This window comes from Sorex araneus, chromosome 9, assembly GCF_027595985.1.
Source record: "Sorex araneus isolate mSorAra2 chromosome 9, mSorAra2.pri, whole genome shotgun sequence".
NCBI classification, from domain to species: domain Eukaryota; kingdom Metazoa; phylum Chordata; class Mammalia; order Eulipotyphla; family Soricidae; genus Sorex; species Sorex araneus.
Window position 1 is genome coordinate 26,483,930 of NC_073310.1, and position 27,438 is coordinate 26,511,367.

Consider the following 27,438-nt stretch of genomic DNA (forward strand, 5'->3'; position numbering starts at 1 on the left):
TCAGAGAAGAACACGCTTGCAGCTGTGGAGGGTGCCCTGAGCTAAAGGGCGAACTCGACCTTGGCACTCTTCGCATTTGGGAGCAGTAATTCTCTGTTGTGGAAGATTGTTCAGACTTCTCACAGCATTCCTGTTCCCCTACCTACTAGATGTCAGTAGTTTATCCCCAGTAGCATCCAAGTCATGAAAAAAAAAAAAGAATTTGATCAGACACTGACACATATTGTTGAGGGTGGCAAAATCAATCCATTTGAGAAACCTCTGTTGAAACACAGAGGTAACAGCAGGTTGGTTATGAAATAAACATTTAAAAACTCACCATTAAGGGGGAAGGGGAAATTAAGTTAATTACAACAATAAAGAAACACAAGGGTCAGAGAGATAATACACTGGGTAGAACATTTGCCTTGTATGTGACCAACCCAGGTTCAATCCCTGACATCACATATGATTCCAGGGGTGAGCCCTGAACGCTATCAGGTGTGGCCCAAAGAGGGAGGGAGGGAGGGAGGGAGGGAAGGAGGAAGGGAGAAGGGAGGAAGAGAAAGATGGAGGTAAAGAGAGAGGAAGAGAGGAAGGGAGGAAGGGAGGGAGGGAGACAAAATATCAATATCTTAAGATTTCCTATTTGAAGAAAACAACAAAACGTGATTGACCAATAATTAGAAGGACAGCATGTTCCTCAATTATAAAGCTAAATATTGTCAAGACATTCTTTATAGTCTTTTAAAAATAATTATATTGCAATCACTAACCCAATAGGACTTCATTTCTCCATAAATTAGAAAATTATTTTCAACTGTTTTTTCCCCATTGCTGTGCTGGTGATCAAACCCAGAGACTCCTCACATTGGCTGGGTAAGTGCTCCATCACTGAGTTACATCCCAGGCTTATATTCAAATCATTTCAACATAGGGAAATGTGTTGAATATAAAAGATGCACTTATGGAAGAAAGTGACTTCCTTAATCTAGTTTACATATGTGCAAATTATCGTATCTGCTGTTATGTATGTGATCATTATTTCTAAGGAAACCACATATTATCAAATATGGCCACATAAAAATAATCTGTAGCACTGCACTGTGGCACTGTCAATGAACCCATTGTTCATCGATTTGCTCGAGCAGGTACCAGTAACAACTCCATTGTGAGACTTGTTACTGTTTTTTGGCATATCGAATACACCACAGTTAGCTTGCCAGGCTCTGCCATGCGGGCGAGATACTCTCGGTAGCTTGCTGGGCTCTCTGAGAGGGACGGAGGAATTGAACCTGGGTCAGCCGTGTGCAAGGCAAACGCCCTACCCACTGTGCTATTTGGGGGGCAGGTCTAATAGCACAGTGACCAGGGTGCTTGCCTTGCATGTGGCCAACCTGGGTTTGATCCCTAGTATCCCATGTGGTCCCCCATCCCACACCAGGAGATTCCTGAGTGTAGAACCAGGAGTAACCCCTGAGCAAAGCTGGATGTGAACCCAAAATAATAACAACAAAAAGAGTTATTTTCTTCTTGTAACCAATGGCACCATCTGAGCAACACAAATCTTGACTCTAAAAGATCACTATATGGGGCTGGAGCGATAGTACAGTGGGTAGGGCATTTGCCTTACATGCGGCCAACCTGGGTTCAATTTCCAGCATCCCATATGGTCCCCTGAGCACCGTCAGGAGTAATTCCTTAGTGCATGAGCCAGGAGTAACCCCTGTGCATCGCTGGGTGTGACAAAAATAAATAAAAAATTAAAAAAAAATCACTATACCTAATACCTAATAGCAGTGTAAGACCTTAGCTGGTAGAAGACCTACCTCTATTTAAAATGATCCATACTGGCAATTTCTGAACTTCATAAGTATATTAATTTTGCATTTGATTCTTATGACTTTTAATACTTAACTACAATTCTACAATGGCATATATTGACTATAATCATATAAAAATATTTTTAGGAGCTGAAGAGATGGTACTGGGCAAGGCATTTGCCTTGCACACAGCTGACATGCATTCAATTCCTGACACATAGGTCCCCCAAGCCCACCAGGAATAAGACCTGAGCACTGATATGTGTGGCCCTAAAACTGAGAGATAGGTAGATAGACAGATAGACAGACAGATAGATAGATAGATAGATAGATAGATAGATAGATAGATAGATAGATAGATAGATAGATAGATAGACAGACAGATTTAGCAGGGTGGGGAGTTTACATGCATTTTGCGTGTGCAAGTCCGAAGTTAGATTCTCCAGCACTGTATGGTTCCCCAACAACCATCAGGTATGGAGCAAATAAATAAAATATTTTAACTAGAAAAAAGCAGTGTTGGGGCCAGAGAGACGATATAAGGTAAGATGCTCACTTCACCTGAAGCAGGTTCAGTGGTTCAATGCCCAGCACCACATGGTTGCCCCAACATCACTGGGATCAACCCCATGTACAGATCCAGGAGTAGGCCCTGAGCACTACAGGGTGTGACCCAGCCCTCACCCAACCTCCCGACAGAAAAAAGGAAGCATTTATATTAATATACCTATGTTTACTGTCGGCAAAGCCTAGCAAGCTACCCATGGCGTATTCGATATGCCGAAAACAGTAACAAGTCTCACAATGGAGATGTTACTGGTGCCCGCTCAAGCAAACGGATGAACAACGGGGCAGCAGTGCAGTGCGACAGTGCAGTGCATGTTTACTGCAGCATTATTTATAATAGCCAAGGTGTGGAAAAGCTCCAGCCCCAGCCACAGATGCACGGTAAAAAAATATAGATGAAGCCTTGCATTTTTGCCATAGCTTGGCTAGAATTCTTGCATTGACATACTAAGCAAAGTCCATTAGAAGAACAAATACCAGAATATCTCATTCATATGTGGATTTTAAAGAAACAAAGTAAGGGAACAGACTTATTTTCTAATAAAAACAAACCCTGATACTCTGATGACAGAATTGTCTATGCCAAGGTTGGGATTAAGGGGGTAAAATGAGACAGTGCGGGGGGTGGGGGGGAGAGATATTTTAGGATTTTGATGGTAGATGTAATACCAAAATACTACTTGCCAAAAATATTAATACTCGTGCAATGTGCAATAATACCAATTAGTTTTTTTAACGAAAAGGCATTTTTAATCCACCATCTTCCTCTATTTTTCCTTTAAAGCATTTTTATCCACTTCTTAGAAAACAAGTCTTTAAGAGTCATATACATAGTGACCACATAATTTTGGATTGCGCATGGCAATTGCGCATGGAAGCACTGTCATGAGACTCTCTAATTTATATAACTAACACTTAAAAATGGGATAATATTCTAATAGAAGAATATAACTGAAGTCATTGATTTCTCTCCAGCTGGGCATTTAGGGTGTCTCGTCTTCAATAAAGCTAGTAAAAACTCTTGCATATACAGTATTCTTATGCTGCAGAATTCGGTTACTGGAGCAATTTCCCAGAAATGAGATCATTAGCTCAAAGAATATGAGCAATTTTTTTTTCACTTGACAGGCATTACAGCATCTTCCATAAAGCCTGTACAAATTTATACCACACTCTAAAAGGAATGAACATTTTTTTTTAACTACTACTGTACCAATACTGTACCTGTGGGGTTGAGGCGATAGCACAGCGGGTAGGGCGTTCGATTCCTCCGTCCCTCTCGGAGAGCCCAGCAAGCTACCAAGAGTATCCCACCCACACAGCAGAGCCTGGCAAGCTATCCATGGCATATTCAATATGCCAAAAACAGTAACAACAAGTCTCACAATGGAGACGTTACTGGTGCCCGCTCGAGCAAATCAATGAACAGTGCTACAGTATCTGCACAGACTTTGTTTTTCTGTTCAGTTCTTTTTCCGCATGCCAGAGATGTAGAACCATATATGCAAGGTCTGTGTTCAATCACTTGAGACACATCCTTAGCCCTAGCCTTTGACTGTTGTTTTTATTGGTTATTGGTATTTCCCCTCCTCCTTGGTTTTGGGGTCACACCAGGCTGTGCTCAGGGCTTACTCTGGATTCTGTCTTCAGGAATCACTTCTGGTAGTGCTCAGGGGACCATGTGATGCTAGGGATCTAACCAGGGCTAGTGGCATACAAGGCAAGTACCTTATCTCCTTATTGGTACTCTTTCTCTCCCGCCTGATCTTGAATGTTTTTAAGTTTGTATTTGCTAATCTACAGCTGTCATGAAATATTATCTTAACATTGTTCTAGTGTGTCTTTTTTTTCACAACCAGGAAAATTTCCGCCCAACGTTTTCTTTGTGCTCAAATTCTAATGGAAACCAGGAAACTCTTGTCCTCGGCCAGGATCAAGCACTCTAGATAGAGTGTTAATTGAAAATGCATGCTGATGCCGCTGGACCCCACATCGGGCATTTGGGGGCCTCCCCAGAGGGGGGTGGGTAAGGCCCCTGCCCGCCCCAAGGGACCCAGGCCCTGCAGTCAAAAACCTCCAGAACTCAACCGCTGCCATGCTCACGGCCGCTCTCCACATGCTCCGGCTGAGCCTCACCCACAAGTAAATCTATCTTTGGACCACGCTGCCAAGACATCTCATACCTCACACCTCTCCTACTCCAAGAGTAGTGTGCACCACATCTGACACATTTGATGGGGTTTAAAGTAGAAGGCAACCAACCTTAGAGATCTCAACCCTTAACAACACATTAGTAATCTTTTTTTTTTCTTTTATTAATTCACCATGTGGAAAGTTACAAAGCCTTCAGGTTTAAGTCTCAGTTATACAATGCTCAAACACCCGCCCCTTCACCAGTGCACATATTCCACCACCAAGAATCATAAAAAAATTTTTTTTTAAAAATAAAAAAAAATTCAAAAAGGGGGGGATAGAGAGAGAGAGAGCACAAGCAGCTGACTTATTATTTTTCTTTTTGGGAGGGGTCACACCCGGCAATGCACAGGGGTTACTCCTGGGTCATGCACTCAGGTATCACCCCTGCCGGGGCTCAGGGGACCATATGGGATGCTGGGATTCGAACCCGGGTCGGCCGCATGCAAGGCAAACTCCCTATCCACTGTGCTATCACACCAGCCCCACATTAGTAATCTCTTATAGAACGGCTAATGGCCCCTGGGTGAAATACAACAACTTCACACACACACTCTCCTCTAAGGAAAGTTTTTTGGAGCATTTTCGGCAGTTCACTCATAACAAAGATTATAAAATAAATTATGTCAATTCTGCTTTGGGGCAGGGATTGGGGTTTGACATGGAAACCTCCAAAACATGGTGGTGGGAAGGTGTGATGGTGGTGGGATTGGTGTTCAAATATTAAATGTAATCAAATACTGTGAACTACTTTATAAAAATTAAATTAAATTAAAAAAGAAAGAAAGAAAATGCATGCTGAATAACGGAGATCTTGGAAACATGTACTAGTCTTCAAACTATGCAGACCAGGGATGAAACTTCTGGCTCCCACATGCCCTTGCTATTTGACCACAGTCACTGTAAAATGGGACAACAGCTACCCCAGGTGGTTGATGTAGGACAAACTGAGATCAACTCTGCAGGTGGTTTATGAGGAATATACAAGAATTACCTCTGTGGTTTTAGAATTACTGAAGCCAGGATTCATCCCAAACCCAAAAGGTCAGAAAATCAAAGAGGTGGAAGGTTGGAGTTATTATGTTTTATTGTTTTTGCTTTTTCTTTTTTTTTTTTTTAAAAAAAAGCATTTACAGATTACCCTTCCCAGTAAGAGTATTAGAGTATTTCCGTGTTACACTCTAGAGAAACCGCACAGGTATGCAAAGCACACAACTTTCTACTCTCATTCTCGAGAGACCTTGCTTCTTTCCTTCAGAGAAAACAGAAGCACCCAGATTCCCCAGCACACTGACCAACCCCCACCCCCTCCACCTCTACAGTCTCGGACTTGGCCTCCAAGTTCAAAGACTCACCTTTGCTGAACGGTGAGCACAGCCGAGTGCTCCGCTCGCACAGGGCTGGCCTCCTCTCTCGACTCAGTCGGGGCTCTAGCCAAGGCTCCCACTCTCTCACAGTTCTTCCCCTTCCCAGATCGTATCCCATCAACTTAAAAATAAGTCATCTGGGGGTTGGAGCAATAGAACGGCAGGTAGGGCATTTGCCTTGCACGTGGCTAACCCGGGTTCGATTCCCAGCATCCCATATGGTCCCCCAAGCACCGCCAGGAGTAATTCCTGAGTGCAAAGCCAGGAGTAAGCCCTGAGCATCACTGGGTGTGACCCAAAAAGAAAAATAATAAGTCAGCTGCTTGCGCTCTCTCTCTCTCACTCTCTCTATCGCCCCCCCCTTTTTATATTTGGTATTCACCCTATTTCTCCATTCCCCTTCATAGCAAAATTCCTCAAAAACAAAAAATGTCATTTAGATCTGCTGCCTTGAATTTTTTTCCTACTCAAGCCCACTCCCTTTAAGCTTTCATCTCCCTGGAAACAGCACAGCACTTTCACATCCCAAAATACCCCGGTGCAACCTTATAAATATATCAATGGCCAGAGAGAGTCCCATGGGTTAGAGACAGCTTAACACGCTGTGCATGCAACAGAGCCAGATTTCACCCTCAAGATCCAGCTCTCAGGCACAACCTGGATCTCCAAGGACTACCAGGGCCTCCAGGCACTACCTGGTGGGGCCCCGAAAACGAAGAACCAGAACAAAGAGAAGAACACAACAACAACACAAAACTTTTCAGTGGTTCCCCATCTCACTCACAGGAAAATCCAGCTGGACCAGCCTCTTTGATGGTCTCCAACAGGGCAAACGCATTATCTACCCCAAGGCTCTCTCTGCCCAAAGTATTTCTCTCCCACATTCTCACAGTGCTCACTCCCTCGCCTCCTGATTTCCCCTAAAAACTAAATCAGTCATCACTGAGGAGGCCTTTCCCAATATATATACATGTTTTAAAAAAGCATGCTCCAACCTTATTTTCATACTCACTAACCTTATTCTCATCCTTACTTATTTGCTTCATTTCCTTCCATTGTACTCAACATACTTCCTTGCTTCTTTTTTTCTCATTTCTTTTGCCCTCATAGCCTATACATCATACAAGGAGAGAAACTTGGTATTATTCCCTATTTTCACAGACTTTGCCAATATTATTAGGTGTTCAAGGTAATTTAAGGGAATTTAAACAGGTATTTGTTTTTATTAGGTAGTAGCAGGCTGCTATATAACATTGTTTAAGAATAAATTTTGGGGACTGGCGTGATAGTACAGCGGGTAGGGCATTTGCCTTACACGTGGCCAACCCGGGTTCAATTCCCAGCATCCCATATGGTCCCCTGAGCACTGCTAGGAGTAATTCCTGAATGCAAAGCCAGGAGTAACCCCTGTGCATCGATGAGTGTGACCCAAAAAGCCAAAAAAATATATATATACATAGATATATTGTTTAAACAGGGGATAAAGCACGTGTCTTATTTTGATCCCTGGCACCACATGGTGTTGCTGAGTGCACCCCTAAAGTCCCTGAGCACCACCAGGACAACCCAGGTAACCGCAGCATGGAAGGACCTGGGTAGCACCGCATCCTTGGGTCCCTGCACTGAACTGCTGACTCAGTTGCCTGAGAATCACCAGGGCAGCAGGGGGGGGGGGGCAGGCCAGGCCTCCTGAACACTGCTTGCGGAGGCCCCAAAATAAACACATAAATAAATATTATTCAAATCACATCAAAAGGCCCATGGTACCATCCTAAACTAGAAAGTAGAAGACGATTAGAGACTACTTCGAGGACACTTTAGCCCTGTGCATCAAAAGGTTAAAAGTGTACACTCTTCCAGTGGGTAGGGCATTTGCCTTGCACGAGGCCGACCCGGGTTCGATTCCCAGCATCCCATACAGTCCCCTGAGCACCACCAGGAGTAATTCCTGAGTGCAGAGCCAGGAATAACCCCTGTGCATCGCTGGGTGTGACCCAAAAAGCAAAAAAAAATAAAAAATAAAAAAAATAATAAAAGTGTACACTCTTCAAGCCCGCAAGCCCCTTCTATAAACTAGCCTTGAGAAAACTATTCTGTACCTGATGGCCTCACTTACCTGCAGCATAAAGACAATAGGACAAGGGAAGGCGCAGTGTCAAAGGGATACCCAGAGAGACTAGGTTCTAGAAGATGGAAATGAAACGGGCAGGGAAGGAAAGAAATCCAGGAAGGAAGGGAGAGGAGGAGGGCGGGAGAGGACAGGGGCCAACGGCCTCTAGCACACTGGTGGTGGTGTAGAGGCGTGGCACATGCATACGGTCTCAACCACAGAGCCGACCGCACTATACGCAGGAGACTACGACAACTACCTTCAAACTGTGCACCTGCCAGGGAGGAAGGCAGAGGGATGGGAGGGAAGCTGGGGACGTGGGTGACGGAAGACACACTGCTGGTGGGATTGGTGTGGGAACACTGTATGCTCGAAACTCCGTTATGTACAACTTGGTGAATCACAGTGTCTAAAATTAAAAATAGATATTTTAAAATAAAAATGTGTGAGCTGGAGCAATAGTACAGCAGGGAGGGTGTCTGCCTTGCAAGCAGTGGACCAGGGTTCAATCCCCGCATTCCCACAGGAGTAATTCCTGAGTGCAGGGGGCTGGAGTGATAGCACAGCAGGTATGGCGTTTACCTTGCACGCGGCCGACCTGGGTTCAAATCCCAGAATCCCATATGGTCCCCTGAGCACCGCCAGGGGTGATTCCTGAGTGCATGAGCTAGGAGTGACCCCTGTGCATTGCTGGGTGTGACCCAAAAAGCAAAAAAAAAAAAAATTCCTGAGTGCAGAGCCAGGAGTAACCCTTGAGCATCGCCTGGTATGGACCCCAAATCAAAATAAATATTCAAATTTATTAACATTCAACTCAAATATTAAATATTTATCAGAGATTAAACAAATGACTAAAAATGAATATTTAAGTACTAAAAAGAAGAAAAATATTCTAAGGACTGAGGTAGTACAGTGGTATGGAGTGTGCCCTAAATGTGGCAAAACTGGTTCAATCCTCGAGACCACATACAGTCCCTCAAGTATGACCAGGAATGGTCCCTGAGCACAGAGTCAGGAGTAAGAGCGAAACACTGTCTGGTGCTTCCAAAATCCAAAAAGGGAAAAAGAAAATCATTCTATCTGCATGAACTAGGATATTCACTGGTTAATAATATTACAGAGTGCCATGAGTAACAAGTAATATTCTAAGTAGATACTCAATCTACTTCTAAATTAGAAATGATCATAATTACACTCAATAATAGGTTGAAATAAAGCATACAGATACTGGAAGGTAACAGAACTATAAAAGATATTGCAATAATCCTTAATTACTAAAATGGGAAGTTAGCAACATTCTGTTGAGTGGGAGGAAATCAGATGTAATCTCATTTATACAAAATTTTTGCAATTTTGCTAGAACCTCTTCTAGTCTTTCAAAAAGATGGTCACATGGCTTTCTGATTTTATTCAGATTTTTAAATACTTCCTCTTCAGAAGGGTTTTATGAGACCATCTCTTCTAGACTCACCAACACTTCCTTGACAGCTGTACGCGATAGTATGCCTTTTTCTCAGCCATTTAGAACAGAGACTAATGAATGACACCAGATCTTAGGCTTGAATCCTAGCACAAATGCTTCCACCTATGTGACAATAATGTCATGTAACACCTTTGTATTTTGGCTCCCTCACATGAAATATAAAAAAAATATGTCCTAATTTTATATCATAAGAGGAAAAACCTGGCAATGTGTACAATGCATTGGCCAGGAATGTAAGATTTAACATATGTTCAGGACCAAAATTCTCTCTCTGGGGGCTAGGGAAATAGCTTAACAGGCTGGAGCACAGACTTTGCATGCAAGAGTCCTGGGTTCAATCCCCATGGCACTGCATGGTCCCATGAGTACCATTAAAGCATTACGAACAGTGAGTCAGCCGTCGCCCCCCAGCACCACCTGGTGTGCCCCAATAAAACAATAAAATCTTTCTCTTTTGCACCTTTCTACACTATCTGAATCTTTATCATAATAAAAATGCTTTGCACAAAAATTGTTTTTAAATGTGTTAAAAAAAAATGTTTTTCCTAAATACAAGAAATGCGCCAGAGAGATACTATAGCAGGTAGGGTGTTTCCCATGCACATCGCCAACCCAGGTTCGATTCCCAACATTCCACATGACCTCCTGAGCACCACCAGAAGCGCAGAGCAAGGAGTAAGCCCTGAGCATCACTAGGTGTGGCTCAAAGAGTAATATATAAATAAATAAATAAATAAGAATACAAGGGCTGGAGCGATAACACAGCGGTTGGGCATTCGCCTTTCACACAGCTGACCCGAGTTCAATTCCTCTGCCCCTCTCAGAGAGCCCGGCAAGCTACCGAGAGTATCGAGCCCATATCCGTGTGTACTGGATATGCCAAAAACAGTAACAATAAGTCTCTCAATGAGACACGTTACTGGTGCCCGCTTGAACAAATCGATGAGCAACAGGATGACAGTGATGTGATGTTTAAGAATACATGAAACAGTGGGATCAGAGTGATAGTAGAGTGGGTAGGGTGTTTGCCTTGCATGTGGCTGACCATGGTTCAATCCCCAGCACCCTATATGTTCCCCCAATTGGCCAGAAGTGATCCTTGAGTACAGAGCTGGGACTAAGCCCTGAACACTGCCAAGTGTGGCTTAAAAAACCAAAAATAAATAAAAGAGAAAAAGAAAAAGCACATTATAATTCCACAATTTGTCAATTATACAAATAAATCAATATGTATTCACCATTCCCAAATTCTAGTTAATAACCACCAAAATTTCCCCCTGCTTTTATATAGATTATATTTATAGATGTTTATATTTACATACATATAAACCCTTTTAAATTAAATTAAAATGAAGGTTTGTCATATAGATTTTCACCTATATCCCCAACTTACATCCTGTGACTTATAAGGTCAGATGTGACTTCTAAAGACTGGATTTTGTAAGTGAAATTCTGCTTTTCTCTTTCCCTTATGTCCTTTGCATAGTTTACTTTAGAGCAATGTCCTTTTTGTATAGACACAAGAAGACAGTTAATGCTATGCTTTTGTACCTTGGGAGTTAATGGACTCCAAATAATATTTACTCCTCCGCATTTGTCGTATTTACTCAACTTGCCCTTAGTTTCTAGCACCCTAAAAGCAGGGTCCCAATGAAGGGACTGGATAGACCCAGGGCAAGCTGTAGCTACTCTGGCATTGAAATAGGACAGGCCAATGGCACAAAACTTATAATGAGTTAAGAGCATGGTTGTGGACAAATTCTGTCATGACCCAAAGAGAAGTCACTGGACAAGGACCTTGTAGGGATTAGGAAGGACTAATCTGGCTGGAGGAGTCTGGCATCTACAGGTGGATGAGCCCAGGAGAGCCACCCTATAGGCTTAATATAGTATCTCTTACTATTGTCCATATAAAATGACTAGAAAGATTAAGTAAATCTTGTTATTATTAAGTAAATTATTAAGTAAATCTAAGATGAGTGTTTATGGACTGAGGAAAGGAGAAGTATGTCCTTAGATGAAATTCTGCCCCTGAGAGATCTAGCAGATGAGCTACCCAGGAAGAAAGGGCTGTACATATGTTGATTGTGCTATCTGACTCTATGTGTAGTTGCTACTCCCAACCCTTGGAGGTTGGGCTCTTGACTAAGGCTGAGACTGGGCTCAGGGAGATGAGCATGGGGGACAGGAGGAGATGGGACTGAGGGACAGTGGGAGAATGGAATGGGGCACCCAGTGAGATTGGAATAAGCACGCAGGGAGAATGGAATAAACAGCAGGACAGAGATTGGACTAAACCGCAACTGATGACCAACCAGCTTGGCAGTCCTGTTCCCTCCTTCATGCATCTTTTTGCAGCGGCTGCAGACCAGGAGGGGGAAGCAGCTCATGGCCACCGAAAGCACAGGGCAAGAGCCCACACATTTACTTTTTGAATACACAATCACTGCATATAGCAAGGCTCAAGCATTCCATTAATAGTGGACATTAGGAGAGCTCTTAGGGTGCTGGCCTTGCACGTGGTCAATCTGGGTTTGCTCCCTGACATCCCATATGGTACCCCTGAGTCTGCCAGAAGTAACTCCTGAATACAGCTGGGTGTGGTTCCCCAAATCAAAAGAAAAAATAAGGATTAGATAAATACACAAATATATATAAAGGCCCTGAGGTATAAAGGCCTGCCCTGCACAGACAAATGAGCATTATTACGGCTACCACACACCCCTTCTCTGATCCTATGACAGACTTTGTGAGAGTGACCATTTATCAACTTTTTTCTATCTGATAAAAGAAATGAATATCTCATTGCTTTGCATCTTATTTCTTTAATCATTAAGAAAGAAATATCTTATTACTTTGCATTTTATTTCTTTAATCACTAAGAAATGAAGTGTCTCCTCTTAAATTTATGGGCTACCTATATTTCTCTTTCTATACATTGCTTGTTCCTTTCTTTTGCCCATTCTTCTGCTGGGTTGATTGAGGCAATCTTCAGAAACTCTTTACATATTAGCATTATTAATCCCCTATTCTTACTTACATTACAATTAGTATCATGGTTCACCATATGAAAGTTTACATTTTTTAGTAGAAAGTACTCAATCTTATTTGACTTCTGACACTCTCCATATCCCAAATTTAAGGAAGTACTTTCTCATAAATTCTTGAGAATTTTATTGTTTTGGGATTGGCTCAGTGGTGCTCGGGGGTTGTTCCTGGCCATGTTCAAGGAAACAATAAAGAGCCAGTAATTAAACACAGGCCTCCCGGATACAAAGCATAAACATCAGCGGAGCCATTTCTCCAGCCCTAGAATTTGCTTTCTTGTTTGTTAGTGAAGCACGATACTGTGCTTTTTGTTGGCTTTTTTGGTATTTGGGGGCCACCACATGGCTGCTCGGGGATCACTCCTGGCAGGGCTAAGGGAATCATCTAGGGGCGTCCAAGACAGCAAGGAAAGGGCCCTACTTACGGTCCTACTGTTCCGGCCCCAAAGTAACATAGTTTTTATCGAATGAACCTTATTGAGAAAAACATGAGGCCAGAGAAAGAGAGGGACGTGTGTTCGAGAGAGAGCACAGGATTGAGAGCTCGAGTAAGTGAGCAAGAAAGCAAAGTTCATGTTCATGAGAGAGCACAGGCTGGAGAGCAAGCCAGCAGGACACAGGTCCAAGAGAGAACAGGGGCACATGTGAACAAGCCTAGGACTTCCTTTTTACACTGTGGTCTTTCACTGATGCCTGTGTATACTTGCATATTGTGAGGCTCTAACTTGATTTTCTTTCCTTATGAGTTTTTTTTAGGGGCTGGAGCAATAGCACAGTGGGTAGGGCGTTTGCCTTGCACTCGGCCCACCCGGGTTCAATTCCCAGCATCCCATATGGTCCCCTAAGCACTGCCAGGGGTAATTCCTGAGTGCAGAGCCAGGAGTAACCCCTGTACATTGCTGGGTATGACCCAAAAGCAAAAAAAAAAAAAAAAGTTTTTTTTAAAAAAAGATGTATTGGGGCTGGAGTGATAGCACAGCAGGTAGGGCGTTTGCCTTGCACGCAGCCAACCCGGGTTCGACTCCCAGCATCCCATATGGTCCCCTGAGCACCGCCAAGGGTAATTCCTGAGTGCAGAGCCAGGAGTAACCCCTGTGCATTGCTGGGTGTGACCCAAAAAGCAAAAAAGAAACAAAGCTACCCACTACAGGTATAGAATTCAGTGATTTTTAGTAAATGTATAGTTATGCAACCATATTACAGTCGCATTTTTTGGGGGAAAGGGTATCACTGTATCACTGTATCACTGTCATCCGTTGTTCATTGATTTATTCGAGCGGGCATACTTTTTATTTTTTTTTTTGTTTATTTATTTGGACTGGAGCGATAGCACAGTGGGTAGGGCATTTGCCTTGCATGAGGTAGACCTGAGTTCGATTCCTCCATCCCTCTTGAAGAGCCCAGCAAGCTACCGAGAGTATCCCGCCCACACGGCAGAGGCTGGCAAGCTACCCAGTGCCAAAAACAGTATCAGTAAGTTTCACAATGGAATCGTTACTGGTGCCCGCTCGAGCAAATCGATGAACAAGGGGATGACAGTGCTGCAGTGCAGTTCATCTATTTCTTTTTAGTCACTGTAAAATTACAAAGTTATTTATGATTGGGTTTCAGGCATACATTGTTTCAACACCAATCCATTCTCCACACCTCTCCCATGCTCCTTCCCTCCACCAATTTCCCCTCCTCCCTGCACCTGCTTCCCATCCAAGAGTCTGCCTCTATGAGGGGCACTTTTTTTTTCAATATATGTTTTTGCTTTGTGGTCTTACAATACTATTGCCCATGGGGTTTCATACGCAACACGTGACCACCTTCAAACTTCATTTTCTTCCAAATGGATGACCAATAACAATCACTGGATCATTGCTTTCTTATATAGTTGTAGATGTGTCTACGTGTGTTGGTGCGTGGATGCATGCATAGATGCACAGATGTACGGACACACAGATAAGTGTGTAGATATGGTTGTCTGGGACTTGGCTCTCTCTCACCAGTTCTCCTCCAATGAGTCAAAAGAAATTCACTCACCTGTCCTTGTTCATCGAAAGCCATGACCACCACGGCAGCTCCATACTTCTTGATCTTCCGGGCCTTCTCCAAGAAGTCATCCTCCCCTTCCTTCAGACTAATGCTGTTGACAATGCACTTCCCTTGGCAGCACTTTAACCCAGCTTCAATCACGGCAAAATTGGAAGAGTCAATGCACAAAGGCACCTGAGATCAGAGGAGCAAGCAACAAGAAAGACTATTAGCACCACAAACAGGTCCTGAGAGGTTCCCCGAACAAGCCTCCTAACCCCATTTCTTCTTTCTATTTTTTGTTTTCAAACCACACCTAGGGGTGTTTGGGGGTGGATCAGACAGATCTTTTGCTTGCAAAGGATGCGCTTAGCTATTTGGCCCTTCCTGTTTGTTCACTATGCAAACCATGGGCAAATAGCTGTTGTGTGACAGAGATAGTAGGCAACTGAGCTTCTTCAGAGCCTAAAATAGTTAGCATAATTCCAGCCACACAGGATAACCTATACAAGGTCCGAAAATGTTAACAACCCAAGACCACATAGCTGAGCATCAGAATGGGACAATGGAGGGCAGTTCACTGATTTCAGTATTAGTTTATACTGGCAAACACTTCAACCCTGAGGCAAAAAACTTCTAATAAAATTCATATATCCCAGCTCTAACACTGGGGTTATGTTTAGCCTCATGTGTCCGATCCCTTTTCTCTCTTTTCTCTCTCCTCTCTCTCCCCCAACACACACACACACACACACACACACACACACAGAGCACACACACACACAGAGCACACACACATACACGAACATACGCTCTTGGACTCTCTCCTCTCTCCCTGAACCTCCAGGATCAGAGACACAGGGCCCAGCACAGGCGGGCCACTCAGGGCCAGACAGGGGCAGAATCCAGGCAGGGCTCAGATGCCCAGGACAGCTCAGGTACAGGCAGGGCTAGGATGTCTAGGTAGTGACAAAGTGCTGAACACAGGAGTCTCACCCATGCACATGTGGCCATGGCCGGAGACTATGAAAGCCAGGACAGGAAGACAGGAACTGCTGGGGTATGCTGGGAGGCCCAGTGGGAAGGTACTGAGCACAGGAGTCTCACCCACATATATGTGGCCATGGCCAGAGACCTAGGAAAGCATACATGGGAAAGAGAGAGCACACAGGATAGAAAGAGTGTACATGGGATAGAGAGCGTATGCACAGGATAGAGAGAGCATACACAGGATAGTGTACACAGGATAGAGAGTGTCCACAGGACAGAGAAAGCGTACATAGGACAAAGCGAGCATATACAGGATAGAGAGAGCGTACATGGGGTAGAGAGCACTTACATGGTATAGAGAGCATACATGGGATAGAGTGTACATGGGATAGAGTGTACATGGGATAGAGAAAGTGTACATGGCATAGAGAGTACATACATGGATAGACAGTGTACATGGGATAGAGAGAGTATACGAGGGATATAGAGTATACACATGATTGAGTGAGTGTACATAGGATAGAGAGAATGTACATGGGATAGAGAACATACATGAGATAGAGAGTATACACAGAATAGACCAAGTACACATGGGATAGAAAAGATACATGGGATAGAAAGAGCATATGCAGGATAGGGAGCACTTACACGGGATAGAGTGTACATGGAATAGAGAGAGGATACACAGGATAGAGAGAGTGACACAGGGTTAGGATGTGGCCACCGTTCACGGGAGGTGGTGACACGGTTCACAGGAAAAGGCGAGGCCTGAACATCTGGAAAGGGACCCAGAACAATCAACTTTTTCCTGTACAATAAACTAACTTTCAATCCTCTGAGTTTTATATACAAATCTTTCAGACAATTCTCAAGAACTACCAGTGCTGGAAAAATCCTCCTTCTTTCCATAGGAGCTAACATAGGGGCAGATAAGTATATCCTTCGCGTAAGTTCTTAATATGCCTACACCAGAGAAAACTCAAGTCAATTCTTATGATCAACTCCAGGAGTCTTGGAAACAACCAAGCTGAAATCACTCCACTCTCTCAAGTCTGATTTATATTGACGTTTCCACTAAATGTGAAAACTGTCAGACATCATCATGACTTCAACATAGGAAAACAAAACAGTGTATGAGAAAAAATACTGATGGGACAACTGAGAAAGTGAAGTGACTACAAGACATGAAAATAGTCTCGATGAACAAAAGTTTTGTCCGACCTTCGCAATATCAGGCTCTGAAGCAATGAAGTTGCAAAATCTGGTCATTGCACTCGGCCCATCTAACATGCCATCATCCATGTTGATATCCAACACTTGGGCTCCCATTTCCACCTGCACTTTGGCAACGCTCAGAGCTTCCTGAGGGAAGAATGTGAGAGAGAGCAGTATTAGAAGAGGGTGACTCCTGAGATGGGCATACAGATCGAAACCAGGCCTCCTACACGCAGAGCGTGCACCCAACCCACTGACTGTGGCTCTGGCCTCTATCCTTGCTTCTACTGCCTCTTCGTCCTTCCTATCTGACTCTGTGCAGAGATAGCAAATTGGTTAGAGCCATGGGCTTGAATGATTGAGGGCTATAGTTTCCTAACTATATAAAACAAACAAACAAACAAAAACGAGAAACAGTTAACTTGTCTCCAAGCCTTCAACTGCACAGGTGTACTATAGGAACAGTAGCAGTTCCTAGCTCAAGATCTATGAAGGCTAAGTGAAGCACTTAGCACAGTGACGGACTTAATGAAATCTTGCTATGGTACATGCTTCTGTTTGCTTCTTCCCTGAAAGCACTCTGCTCTCAGGACCAAATCTATCTATCTGAGAGGGCTTTCATAACATAGGAAGAAAAATATAAACTAAAGAAAAACTTCTAAAGGGTTATGAAGATGTCAGAAGGGAACTGATACGAACAATGGCAAAGTAGCAGAAACCAATCTGCAGGGATGTTCTAATGACTAGGATAGGAAGGCACTTTGGGGCCTATGGAATTTGGATTTTGTGTTTAGGGACCAAACCTGCAATCCTCAGGGGTTACTCCTGGCTCTACACACAGGAATTACTCCTGGCAGTGCTCAGGGACCATAAGAGATGCCAGGATCACACCCAGGTTGGTTGTGTGCAAGACAAATACCCTACCCGCTCTACTATGGCTCCAGTCCCAGAAGTTTGGATTTTATCTTACACGTTAACAAATCACAAAAGTTCGTATCCTGAGGAGGATCACGCAAAGCACATGCCAACAGTTAGTACAGGCAGGAATAAAGGAACAAGGACTAAATGGAGTCTCAGGAACTAATCAGAAACCAAACCCACATTAGTGCCCAGGGGATAAGGAATGCCACGGAGTAGTAATTTTTAAAAATGTATTACAGTAATTTTAATAAAGAATGATAAATGGGCCCTTCTTTTATGACCAAATTTAAGTCTGATTTTACACTGGTTTCTGGAACATACTTAATTCGTAACCTGAAAGGTGATAAAAATCTTAAAATGCATTTCATGAGAAAATCAATCATTAAAATCCACATGAAACTGAAAAATGAAGAAGAGTCTCAACATTTTTAAACACACTGTGCAATCTAGAGCTGGAACCTGAACCTTCCCATCTCATCCCACCTCGTACCCCAAATGCAGTACCTTTTGACAGAGAATGAAAATAGCAGCTTTGGTCTTTTGAAGGCTCATCCTCCCACCAGCTCAGCCAGTTACAAACGTACTTTACCATTCTCACACTTGCAGCAGTTCTGCTAATTACACCAGCAAAGGCAGAGCTATTTCATTTACATACTGTCTAGCCAAAAGCTCGGCAGACGCCTGAATGGTCTTATTAAAATGCTCACTTCATAGTTTCCTGCCATGATGAGTTTAGCAAACTTCCTGGATCCTGCTACATTACAGCGCTCCCCAATGTTAACGAAGTTGGTGTACGGTCCAACTGTGAAGGGCTCCAGACCTTTTAAAAAAAAAAAAAAAAAAAGGGAAGAATTTTTGAAAATGCATCCACTAAGAGTTGGCAGGCAGAAAACAATTTTAGAAAAACAACCCCAGAGAAATATTTCAGGGTTTCAAATTTCTCATAAGAACTGAATCATAGCAGCCCTGTGTGAAACAAGAAAAAAAGGTCATTAATTATATCCCTGCAGAGCTAAGAGTTTGGGGCAAAAACCATGCTATTAAACCATGACAAAAACAAGGACTACTCCACACCTCTCAGAGAGCGTGGAGTCAGGCGTTGGTGTCTGGGCCACACCCGGCAGTGTCAGGGACTACTTACCCCCTCAGTGCTTGGGGGTCACTCCCAGTGGTGGCAGGATGGAATCTGCGCCTCTTAGACATAACGCATGTGGCTCCTGCCCAGGACCAAATGGGGTAACAACAAAGGACCAAGACAGAAGCCTGGAAGCAGGAGTTCCTATGGCAGGTCAACTACTGTCACTCACGAGACACAATGTCGGGGGTTTGGGGTTTGGTTGTTTTTTTGTTTTTGTTTTGTTTTTGTTTTTGCTTTTCACTTCTTTATCGAGAGGAAATCACACATCCCCTGTTAAGGTTCAATTTAAGGGCAAATATCAGACAACAACTGCACATACACTAACTAAATCAAACGGCAGCTTAGAGTGTAAAGTACCACCACAGAAAAGGCCTTCTTAAATTGCTTTTGTTCTGGGAAGCACATTTAAAATATTGGCAGAGAGATTTGTTAGTGTTCTAGACAGGTTCTGGGGAAAGCCTTAAGTTCAAAACCCTGCCAAACTATTGCAGTATACAACAGGGGTGACGAAGTGTATCTCAGACCCTCTGAGCTAGTAATAAAACAGAGGGCAGTAAGAGTAACTGCCTTCTAATGTTTGTGTTAAAATATGACTAAGAGCCACTGAGAGGCATAAAATTAGAACCGTCCAGCACAGCTATTGTCATCGATAAAAGAAATGGCATCCACGGGGCCAGAGCCATAGCTCAAGGAACAGAGCACACACCCAGTATGTGCAAGGATCTGGGTCCCATGGTCTCCATCACTGCATCCTGCATCCCCAAGCCAGGTATAGCACATATTTTAAAAAAATAATAATTGGGGAGCACTACCAGGAGTAGCTCCTGAGCCCCACAGGGTATGGTCCCCAATTTCAAAACTAATGATATTATATTAGGCTGAACTGACCTTATGGGGATTAAGGTGCTCGCCTTGCATACGGCCAACCCCAGTTTAATTCCTTGCACCGTACATGGCTTCCAAAGCATTGCCAGGAGTGTCCCTGAGCACAGAGCCGGGACTAAGTCCTGAATACTGCCAGGTGTGGCCCAACTCCCCTAAACAAAAACCAAAAAAGTTACATTTTGGGTCACAGAGACAGTGTAGGGTAAAAGGCACCTGCCCTGATGCAGCCCACCCCAGGTTTGATCTCTGGCATCACTTATATGGCTCCTCTGACCTCCAAAGAGGGTAGGTCAGAGGCTCTTACTCCTGGCTCTGTGCTCAGGGACACTTTGGCAATGCTTGAGGGACCATACATAGAAGACAGATAATAGAAGAGAGGTAGACAGAAGATAAATAGACAGGGGCTGGGGTGATAGCACAGCAGGTACGGCATTTGCCTTGCACGCGGCCAACCCGGGTTCGATTCCCAGCATCCCATATGGTCCCCTGAGCACTGCCAAGGGTAATTCCTGAGTGCAGAGCCAAGAGTAAGCCCCTGTGCATCAGTGGATATGACCCAAAAAAGCAAAAAAAAAAAAAAGAAGAAGAAGAAGAAGATAAATAGATAAATGATAGGCCGAAGTGACTATAAAGTGGATAGGGCACTTGCCTTGAATGTGGCAAACCTCAGTTTGATCCCCAGCACCACATATGGTCCCCTGAACATGGCGAGGAATGACCCCTGAGTGCAGAGTCAGGACTAAGCCCTAAGCTTCACCAGGTGTGTCCCAAAACAAAACAAAATCAAAAAAGAGACAGATAAATGAATTTGCCCTTAATCAAAGTATTAAAAAAGAACTATGTGACTTGAGGCTTCTGCTATAGGTTTGTTTGTTATTGTTACTCAGTAACTTGAATATTGTCTAATAGTTATAAGACACTGTTGACTTTATCTCAAGCAGTTAAAAATGGTACTGTACAAGTATGAACAGATACTTATCTATAATATGGATACATTTTGTTCCACCTACAATAAATGTTGATAAGAATATGTGAGAGGCAAAAAATAAAAGAGAACTATGCGAAAGAGAAGGTGATGATAATATAATATAGGTAATTTAAAAACTATCCCAGGCTGTTCTCACAGCTCATTGAGAACACTATTTCTTCCCAGTTTAGTTTTGATTCCCCTTCCCACTGGTAATGAACTTCCTGGCTTTGCCCTTCCATGCCAGCCTCAGGGTATCCATGATCCTGAGTCAGACTCCATGGTTAGCATGGCAGGTCAGCAAGAATGCCAACTTTTCAACACTGGAGAGACCCTATGTTACTGTCCCCCAGGATTGCACACTAAGTGCTTTTGATCTCATACAAATGTGAAGAATCTGATATAGAAACCATACGTTGTCGAGTCTGCAATTTACAAAGAACAATTTAATAAGCATGTTTGCTATCACTCTTTTTTAATTCTGAAGGAGATTCTTAAAAGCAATTTAAAGAGGATGGGAGAGACAGTATAGTGGGTGGGATGCTTCCCTTACACAGAGCTAAGATTTGATCCCTGGCATCCCATCAGCCCAAACAGATTTGATCCCTGGCATCCCATCAGCCCAAACAGGAATAAGCACAGAGCCAGGAGTAAGAACTGCACACCACCGGGTGTGGACAAACAACCAAATAGATAAAAGCAATTCAGAAATAGCACATGAAATTAAAAATCAGAAAAATGACTTCTTTGAGGAATGCCTTGCATGTAAGAGCCTGGGGTTCGATCCCAGCACTGCACAGTCCCCCGCCCCCGGCTCCAAAACAGGAGTTCCAGGAATGAACTAGAAGTAGCCCCCAAAAAAAACCAAGTATGAAATTAAGAAAGAAGGGGGGGCGGAGTGATAGCACAGCGGGGAGGGCGTTTGCCTTGCACGCGGCCAACCCGGGTTCGATCCCCGGAATCCCATATGGTCCCCCGAGCACTGCCAGGAGTGATTCCTGAGTGCAGAAGCAGGAATAACTCCTGAGCATCGCCAGGTGAGACCCAAAAAGAAAATAAGAAAATAAATAAATAAATAAATAAATAAATGTTTTTAAGAAAGAAAGAAAGAAAGAAAGAAAGAAAGAAAGAAAGAAAGAAAGAAAGAGAAAGAAAGAAAAAAGAAAGAAAGAAAGAAAGAAAGAAAGAAAGAAAGAAAGAAAGAAAGAAAGAAAGAAAGAAAGAAAGAAAGAAAGAAAGAAAGAAAGAAAGAAAGAAAGAAGGGAAAGAGCAATAGTACAGTTGGACAGTTGGTAGGGCATTTGCCTTGCACATGGTTCGATCCCTGGCATCCCATGTAATACCCCTCAGCACATCCAGGAGTAATTCCTGAGTGCAGAACCAAGAGTAACCCGAGTAACACTGGGTGTGACCCAAAAAGCAAAAATGGAAAAAAATAAAAGAAACTGAACCAGTGTACATAATGAAACTTTAAATATATATATATATTATATATGTATAGAGAAACATACACACATATGTGTATGTGTGTGTATATATACATATATATATTCATTCCAAAAATTGTATCTAAATGGCTCTCTTCTTATTTCAATTTTGACAGATTGCCAATTTTAAATTTTTTTAAAAAATCTTAATTCTTATTGAGTATTGGAGCGATAGCACAGCAAGTAGGGCATTTGCCTTGCACGTGGCTGACCCAGTTTCAATTCCTCCGTCCCTCTTGGAGAGCCCAGCAAGCTACCGAGAGTATCCTGCCCGCACGGCAGAGCCTAGCAAGCTACCCATGGCGTATTCAATATGCCAAAAACAGTAACAACAAGTCTCACAATGGAGACGTTACTGGTGCCCGCTCGAGCAAATCGATGAACAACAGTGCTACAATGCTACAGTGCAATTCTTATTGGAAGTCAATGAAAGCCTTTAAAATTTAAAGATGAATTTAAAGATGAAGGGCTGGAGAAAACACAGGGGGTTAAGGCACTGGCCTTACATGCGTTCAACCCCGGTTTGATGCCCATAGTCACTTTACATGGTACCTTCAGCACTGCCAGGAGAAACCTCTGAGCATGCCCAGGTATAGTCCAACCCCTTCACCTCCCACCTACAAAAAAATCTAAGGATGAAGATGTGATTTTTCTCGAAACACTTTAAGGGACTCTGTCTCTCTCCTATTTCCTAGTAAAACTATTTTACCAAAAATAAAAATGCTAAAGATGAAATAAACTATCCTATCTCCCCTCTCTCTGAGAAAAATCATTTAGATTTTGTTTTTTCAATTTTTTCAATTTCCTCCTTCCACATAAAAGTTTCTTTTTCTGGGCGAGAGGCACAACTCACCAGACAGTAATAGGTGTCCCTCAAACACAGTGGCCGGTGGGATTCTAGGCTTTTGGCTTTTCACAGCTTCGGCGATTTCCCTGAATTAAAAGGGGAAACACTGTTATCTATTCATTCAAAATAAAACTAATTTAATTAAACCTATTAAGTTTTATTTAACATAATTATGCTCCTAGTGCCAAATGTGCGGCAGCAATTATGCCTTTTAGTTTTCTCAGTAATGCAGAACCAAATCTATAAACATTTTATGTGTCTGCCGCCCGGTCTGCTGTGCACTGCACCAGAGTCTGCGTACAGAAAGGTGAAACCTCACAGAGACACGACGGTGTGTGCAAATGCCAGCAGCAAATTTCCTCCTCTGCATCCCAAACTTACACTCTTCCCTCCAACAATTCTCTACCTACAGCATGACTTTGGCCCTTGCAGCTTAAAGTAAAAATGGCTTCGGGAACTACAGCGACAGCACAGCAGGTAGGGCATTTGCCTTGCACGCAGCCGACCCGGGTTCAATTCCCAGCATCCCATATGGTCCCGCGAGCACCGCCAGGAGTAATTCCTGAGTGCATGAGCTACAAATAACCCCTGTGCATCGCCGGGTGTGACCCAAAATGCAAATAAATAAACAAATAAGTAAAAATGGCTTCATGAGGAGAAGGGAAAAACAGAAACGGAGATGTCCAGAGCTGTCCAGAGCGAAGACAATGTAATCCTTTTTGATATGTTTCTGCCAAGCACAGCAGACACTTCATAAGAAAGACACATGCTCCAGGGACCATATGGGATGCTGGGCATCAAAGCCAGCTCGACCACATGCAGGGCAAGCATCTCCAATGTATCACTCCAGCCCCACTCGAGTTTTTTTTTAAAAAACTATTTACAAGTGGCTGAGATCTCCAAGCCTGGAACTTGGGACTGGGCTTCCTCCACTCTGGTCCCCCGTTTTCCAGTAGTTTGGCAGCCACGCCCACAAATTCCCCGCCACTTCCCCCCCAGCACCATGAAATCTCATCAACGGCCAAGATCCAGAGACTATAAAACAAAGCTCCCGCAAGAGAGCAATGCAGAATCTCGCACGGCAGAGCCTGGCAAGCTGTCCATGGCATAGTTGATATGCCAAAGACAGTAACAATAATGGGCCTCATTCCTCTGACCCTTAATGTGACAGGGATGAATGAGACATTACTGGTGCCCACTTGAGCAAATCAATGAGCATCAGGACAACAGTGGTACAGTGACAGTGATTTTAACCTTTTAGCATTAATTAATTATGTCTCCAATCAACCTGGAAGACTGATCTGATCAATTGGCTACTGCACTAAATTTGTCAGATCTATCATTCAATGCCTTCCTCCCACAAAATTAGTATCAGAAGAGGAAGTCATATTAAGTGAGGAGCAGAAAGACAATCTCACTCATATGTAGTATAAGAAGAAAGAAAACAAGAGAATAGAAAATATCCAAATTAGTACTAATTTGGATTATATATTATGTTGATATTATATTAATATATTAATATGTGGATATCAAACTAAATTATGTATATATACATATATACATATATACGTGTTTACATATGAGATGGTCTATATACACAGATCAAGGTACTGACACTGGCAGGGCTGATTTCCTTGGCTTTATAGGGAGCTGCCTTTCCTGCATGTTTTCATATAGCCCCTAACTTTATGGCTGCCAAGTCTTAATCCCTTCCTAAAAGGACACAGAGTCATATTGGATTAGAGTCTACTCTGAAAACTTTGCTTTGCCTTAAATACCTCTTCAAAGTCCCTATCTCCAAATACAATTGTAGTCAGAGGAATTTGGAATTAGTATTTCAACATGTGAGCTGGGCATGGGCATTAAACATCACCCCAGGGCCAGAGTGATAGTACAACAAATAGGGCACTTGCCTTGTCTTCAGCCACCCCACCATCCATTTGTTCCCCCAAGCACACCCTGGAATGATTCCTGAGTACAGAGTCATGAAAAACCCCTAAGCATCACTAGTTATGCCACCCACACACACATACAAAAAAAAACCCAAAAACTTCAGCACAAGCAAAGGTGAAGTATTTAGAATTATTACCTGATATGATCTGGTGTGGTACCACAGCAACCGCCAACTATATTGACCAGGCCATCCATAGCAAAGTTCTGCATTTAGGAAAAGAAAACTTTTCAGGAAGCTCATCTGAATTCAAAACTCACCACTACTAATTCAGCAGAAAATTCTACCAACGATTCCTGAATGGTTTTACATCAAAAAGATAAGTGAATACACTTAACTTCAGCTATGGAGCTTTCAAGTGCCTTGACAGGGATTAAAAACAAAGAACAATCCAGATCTATAAAATCCATGATACAATTTAAAATGCAACCGGGTATTTATCTGCCTATCTGATCGCAATGAGGATTTTTCCTTCTTCACCTATATACAGAGCTGAATATATGTAAGTTGGATAATGCAGCTTCAAATAACACATAGAGAATCTGCATTTAAACTTTAGATGCTTAAAGAATGAAAAACTGAGTTCTATAGCCACATTTTCAAGAACACCAATAACCACCTACAGTGGAGTCTGCAGCTTGAACTGTGTGGGTCTAGAATTTAGCAACAGGCTAATTAGTGAAGAACAATAAAGTAGGAAAGAAAGACAAGGTAATCACAAGTTAGAAAACTGGAAATAGGGCTGGAGTGATAGCACAGCGGGTAGGGCGTTTGCCTTGCACGTGGTCGACCCGGGTTCGAATCCCAGCATCCCATATGGTCCCCCGAGCACCGCCAGGAGTAATTCCTGAGTGCATGAGCCAGGAGTGACCCCTGTGCATCGCTGGGTGTGACCCAAAAAAGCAAAAAAAAAAAAAAAAAAAAACTGGAAATATCATCTGCAGAACTGATTCAGCAATCAATCGTTTAGGAGAGCATGTCAATGAGCTTGAGGCTAAAAGTTTATGGAACAAGGAAACCGATTAGTAATAAGGAAGGATTATGGGTGGGAAGGTTTCATGGGTGAGGATACAAAGAGGTGAATGGGAGAGGAGGACGAAAGGACAGAGGAGCAAGGGCGGTATCTGCTCCATATAGCAGAGGATGAAAGGAGGGCTATAAAGAAAAGCCAAATTTCAATTAAATCAGTTTGGACTTCGTCAGGAATTTCCCAGTAACTATCAGTACCAACTACAGAGAAAGATGCTGACAGCCAGCCCCTCCCCCCCACCACCATCTTAATTCAGAGTAGCTACGCTCTATGATATGGACACTGGGATTTCTTTAGGGCAAAATGTGCTTTTCAATATTTTGCGTCTACATTTCCAACTCTTGAAAACAAATTAGAATGGGATTACTGACCTTTAAATGCGTGGCCATCGTGTGTGGGGTTTCATCATAGTCACCGAACGTATTGGGAAGACCTAAGAAAGCATATTTTAATCATTACTGAGACTTCCTTAGCAAACAGAAATAGGACTTGTAAAAGCTTTCTTAAAACAAAAACAAAAACAAAAACAAAAAGGCCAAAGCATCCTGAATGTGCTGATCACATCCGAGCTCAGAAGCTAAGAGGGTCAGGCTTGGTACTTAGGAGGGAATAGCAGATGCTGTAGGTTTGGGGGCTGGAGAGAGCACCACTGGGAGGGTGCTTGCCTTCCTAAGGCCAGCCTGGCTTCTTCCCCAGCACCACATATTGTCCTCCAAGCCCCGCCGGGAGTAATCTTTGAGTAGAGAGACAGGAGTAAGACCTGGGCACTTCTGGGTGTGTCCCAAAGACCAGAGAGAGACATTTATATTTATAATTAAATATTACCAAAAAAAAAGTAATAGTTAATAAACAGATAGCAGACCAAAAACATTTAAATCACAGAAGGAAAAAAATCCACTATTTCTTTCCCATATGAAAGAAAAGTGACAACAATTCTCTCACCTAGTTCCCTTCCCATAATAAAAAAAAAAACCTCTTGGGTTGACGAAAGAGCTCACTGGACATAACTCTTACTCTTCATGCAGGAGAACTGGGTTCAATCCCTGGCACCAAGTGTCACTGAGCATGGCAAGGAGAACTCCTGAGCACCAAGCCAAGAACAAGAACAGCACCCTGGGCTGTCAAGTGGAAGAAAGGAGGCAGGCAGGCAGGAAGGAAATGCATTCCTCTTACCTATCCTGTTACCCTTCAGCTCGCACTGAAGGGTGTATGTGTGTGTGAGGGGTGGGGATGGGGGGAGAGATGGTACTTAGAACTAATGAGCATCTAACATACATTTAAAAGTAAAATCAAGGGACTGGAATGACAGTACCACAATGATACTTGCCTTGCACACAGCTGACCCAAGTTTGATCCCCAGCACCCCATATGATGGTCTCCTAGACTCACCAGGAGTGATCTCTGAGCAGAGCCAGGAGC

At 43.1% G+C, this 27,438-nt stretch overlaps 1 protein-coding gene across 1 annotated transcript in view; it reads right to left on the bottom strand.

Annotated features, from left to right (window-relative positions):
- Window positions 1–27,438, bottom strand: part of MTR (5-methyltetrahydrofolate-homocysteine methyltransferase) — a 123,070-nt gene that overhangs the window by 68,671 nt on the left and 26,961 nt on the right. Inside the window, exons 10-15 of the mRNA XM_055147501.1 lie at window positions 26,391–26,452; window positions 25,128–25,195; window positions 23,045–23,124; window positions 18,422–18,534; window positions 16,800–16,940; window positions 14,598–14,783 (exon numbers count right to left, since the gene is read on the bottom strand). Of these exons, the coding sequence (XP_055003476.1) occupies window positions 14,598–14,783; window positions 16,800–16,940; window positions 18,422–18,534; window positions 23,045–23,124; window positions 25,128–25,195; window positions 26,391–26,452 (650 nt within the window). The remainder of the gene's footprint in view (window positions 1–14,597; window positions 14,784–16,799; window positions 16,941–18,421; window positions 18,535–23,044; window positions 23,125–25,127; window positions 25,196–26,390; window positions 26,453–27,438) is intronic.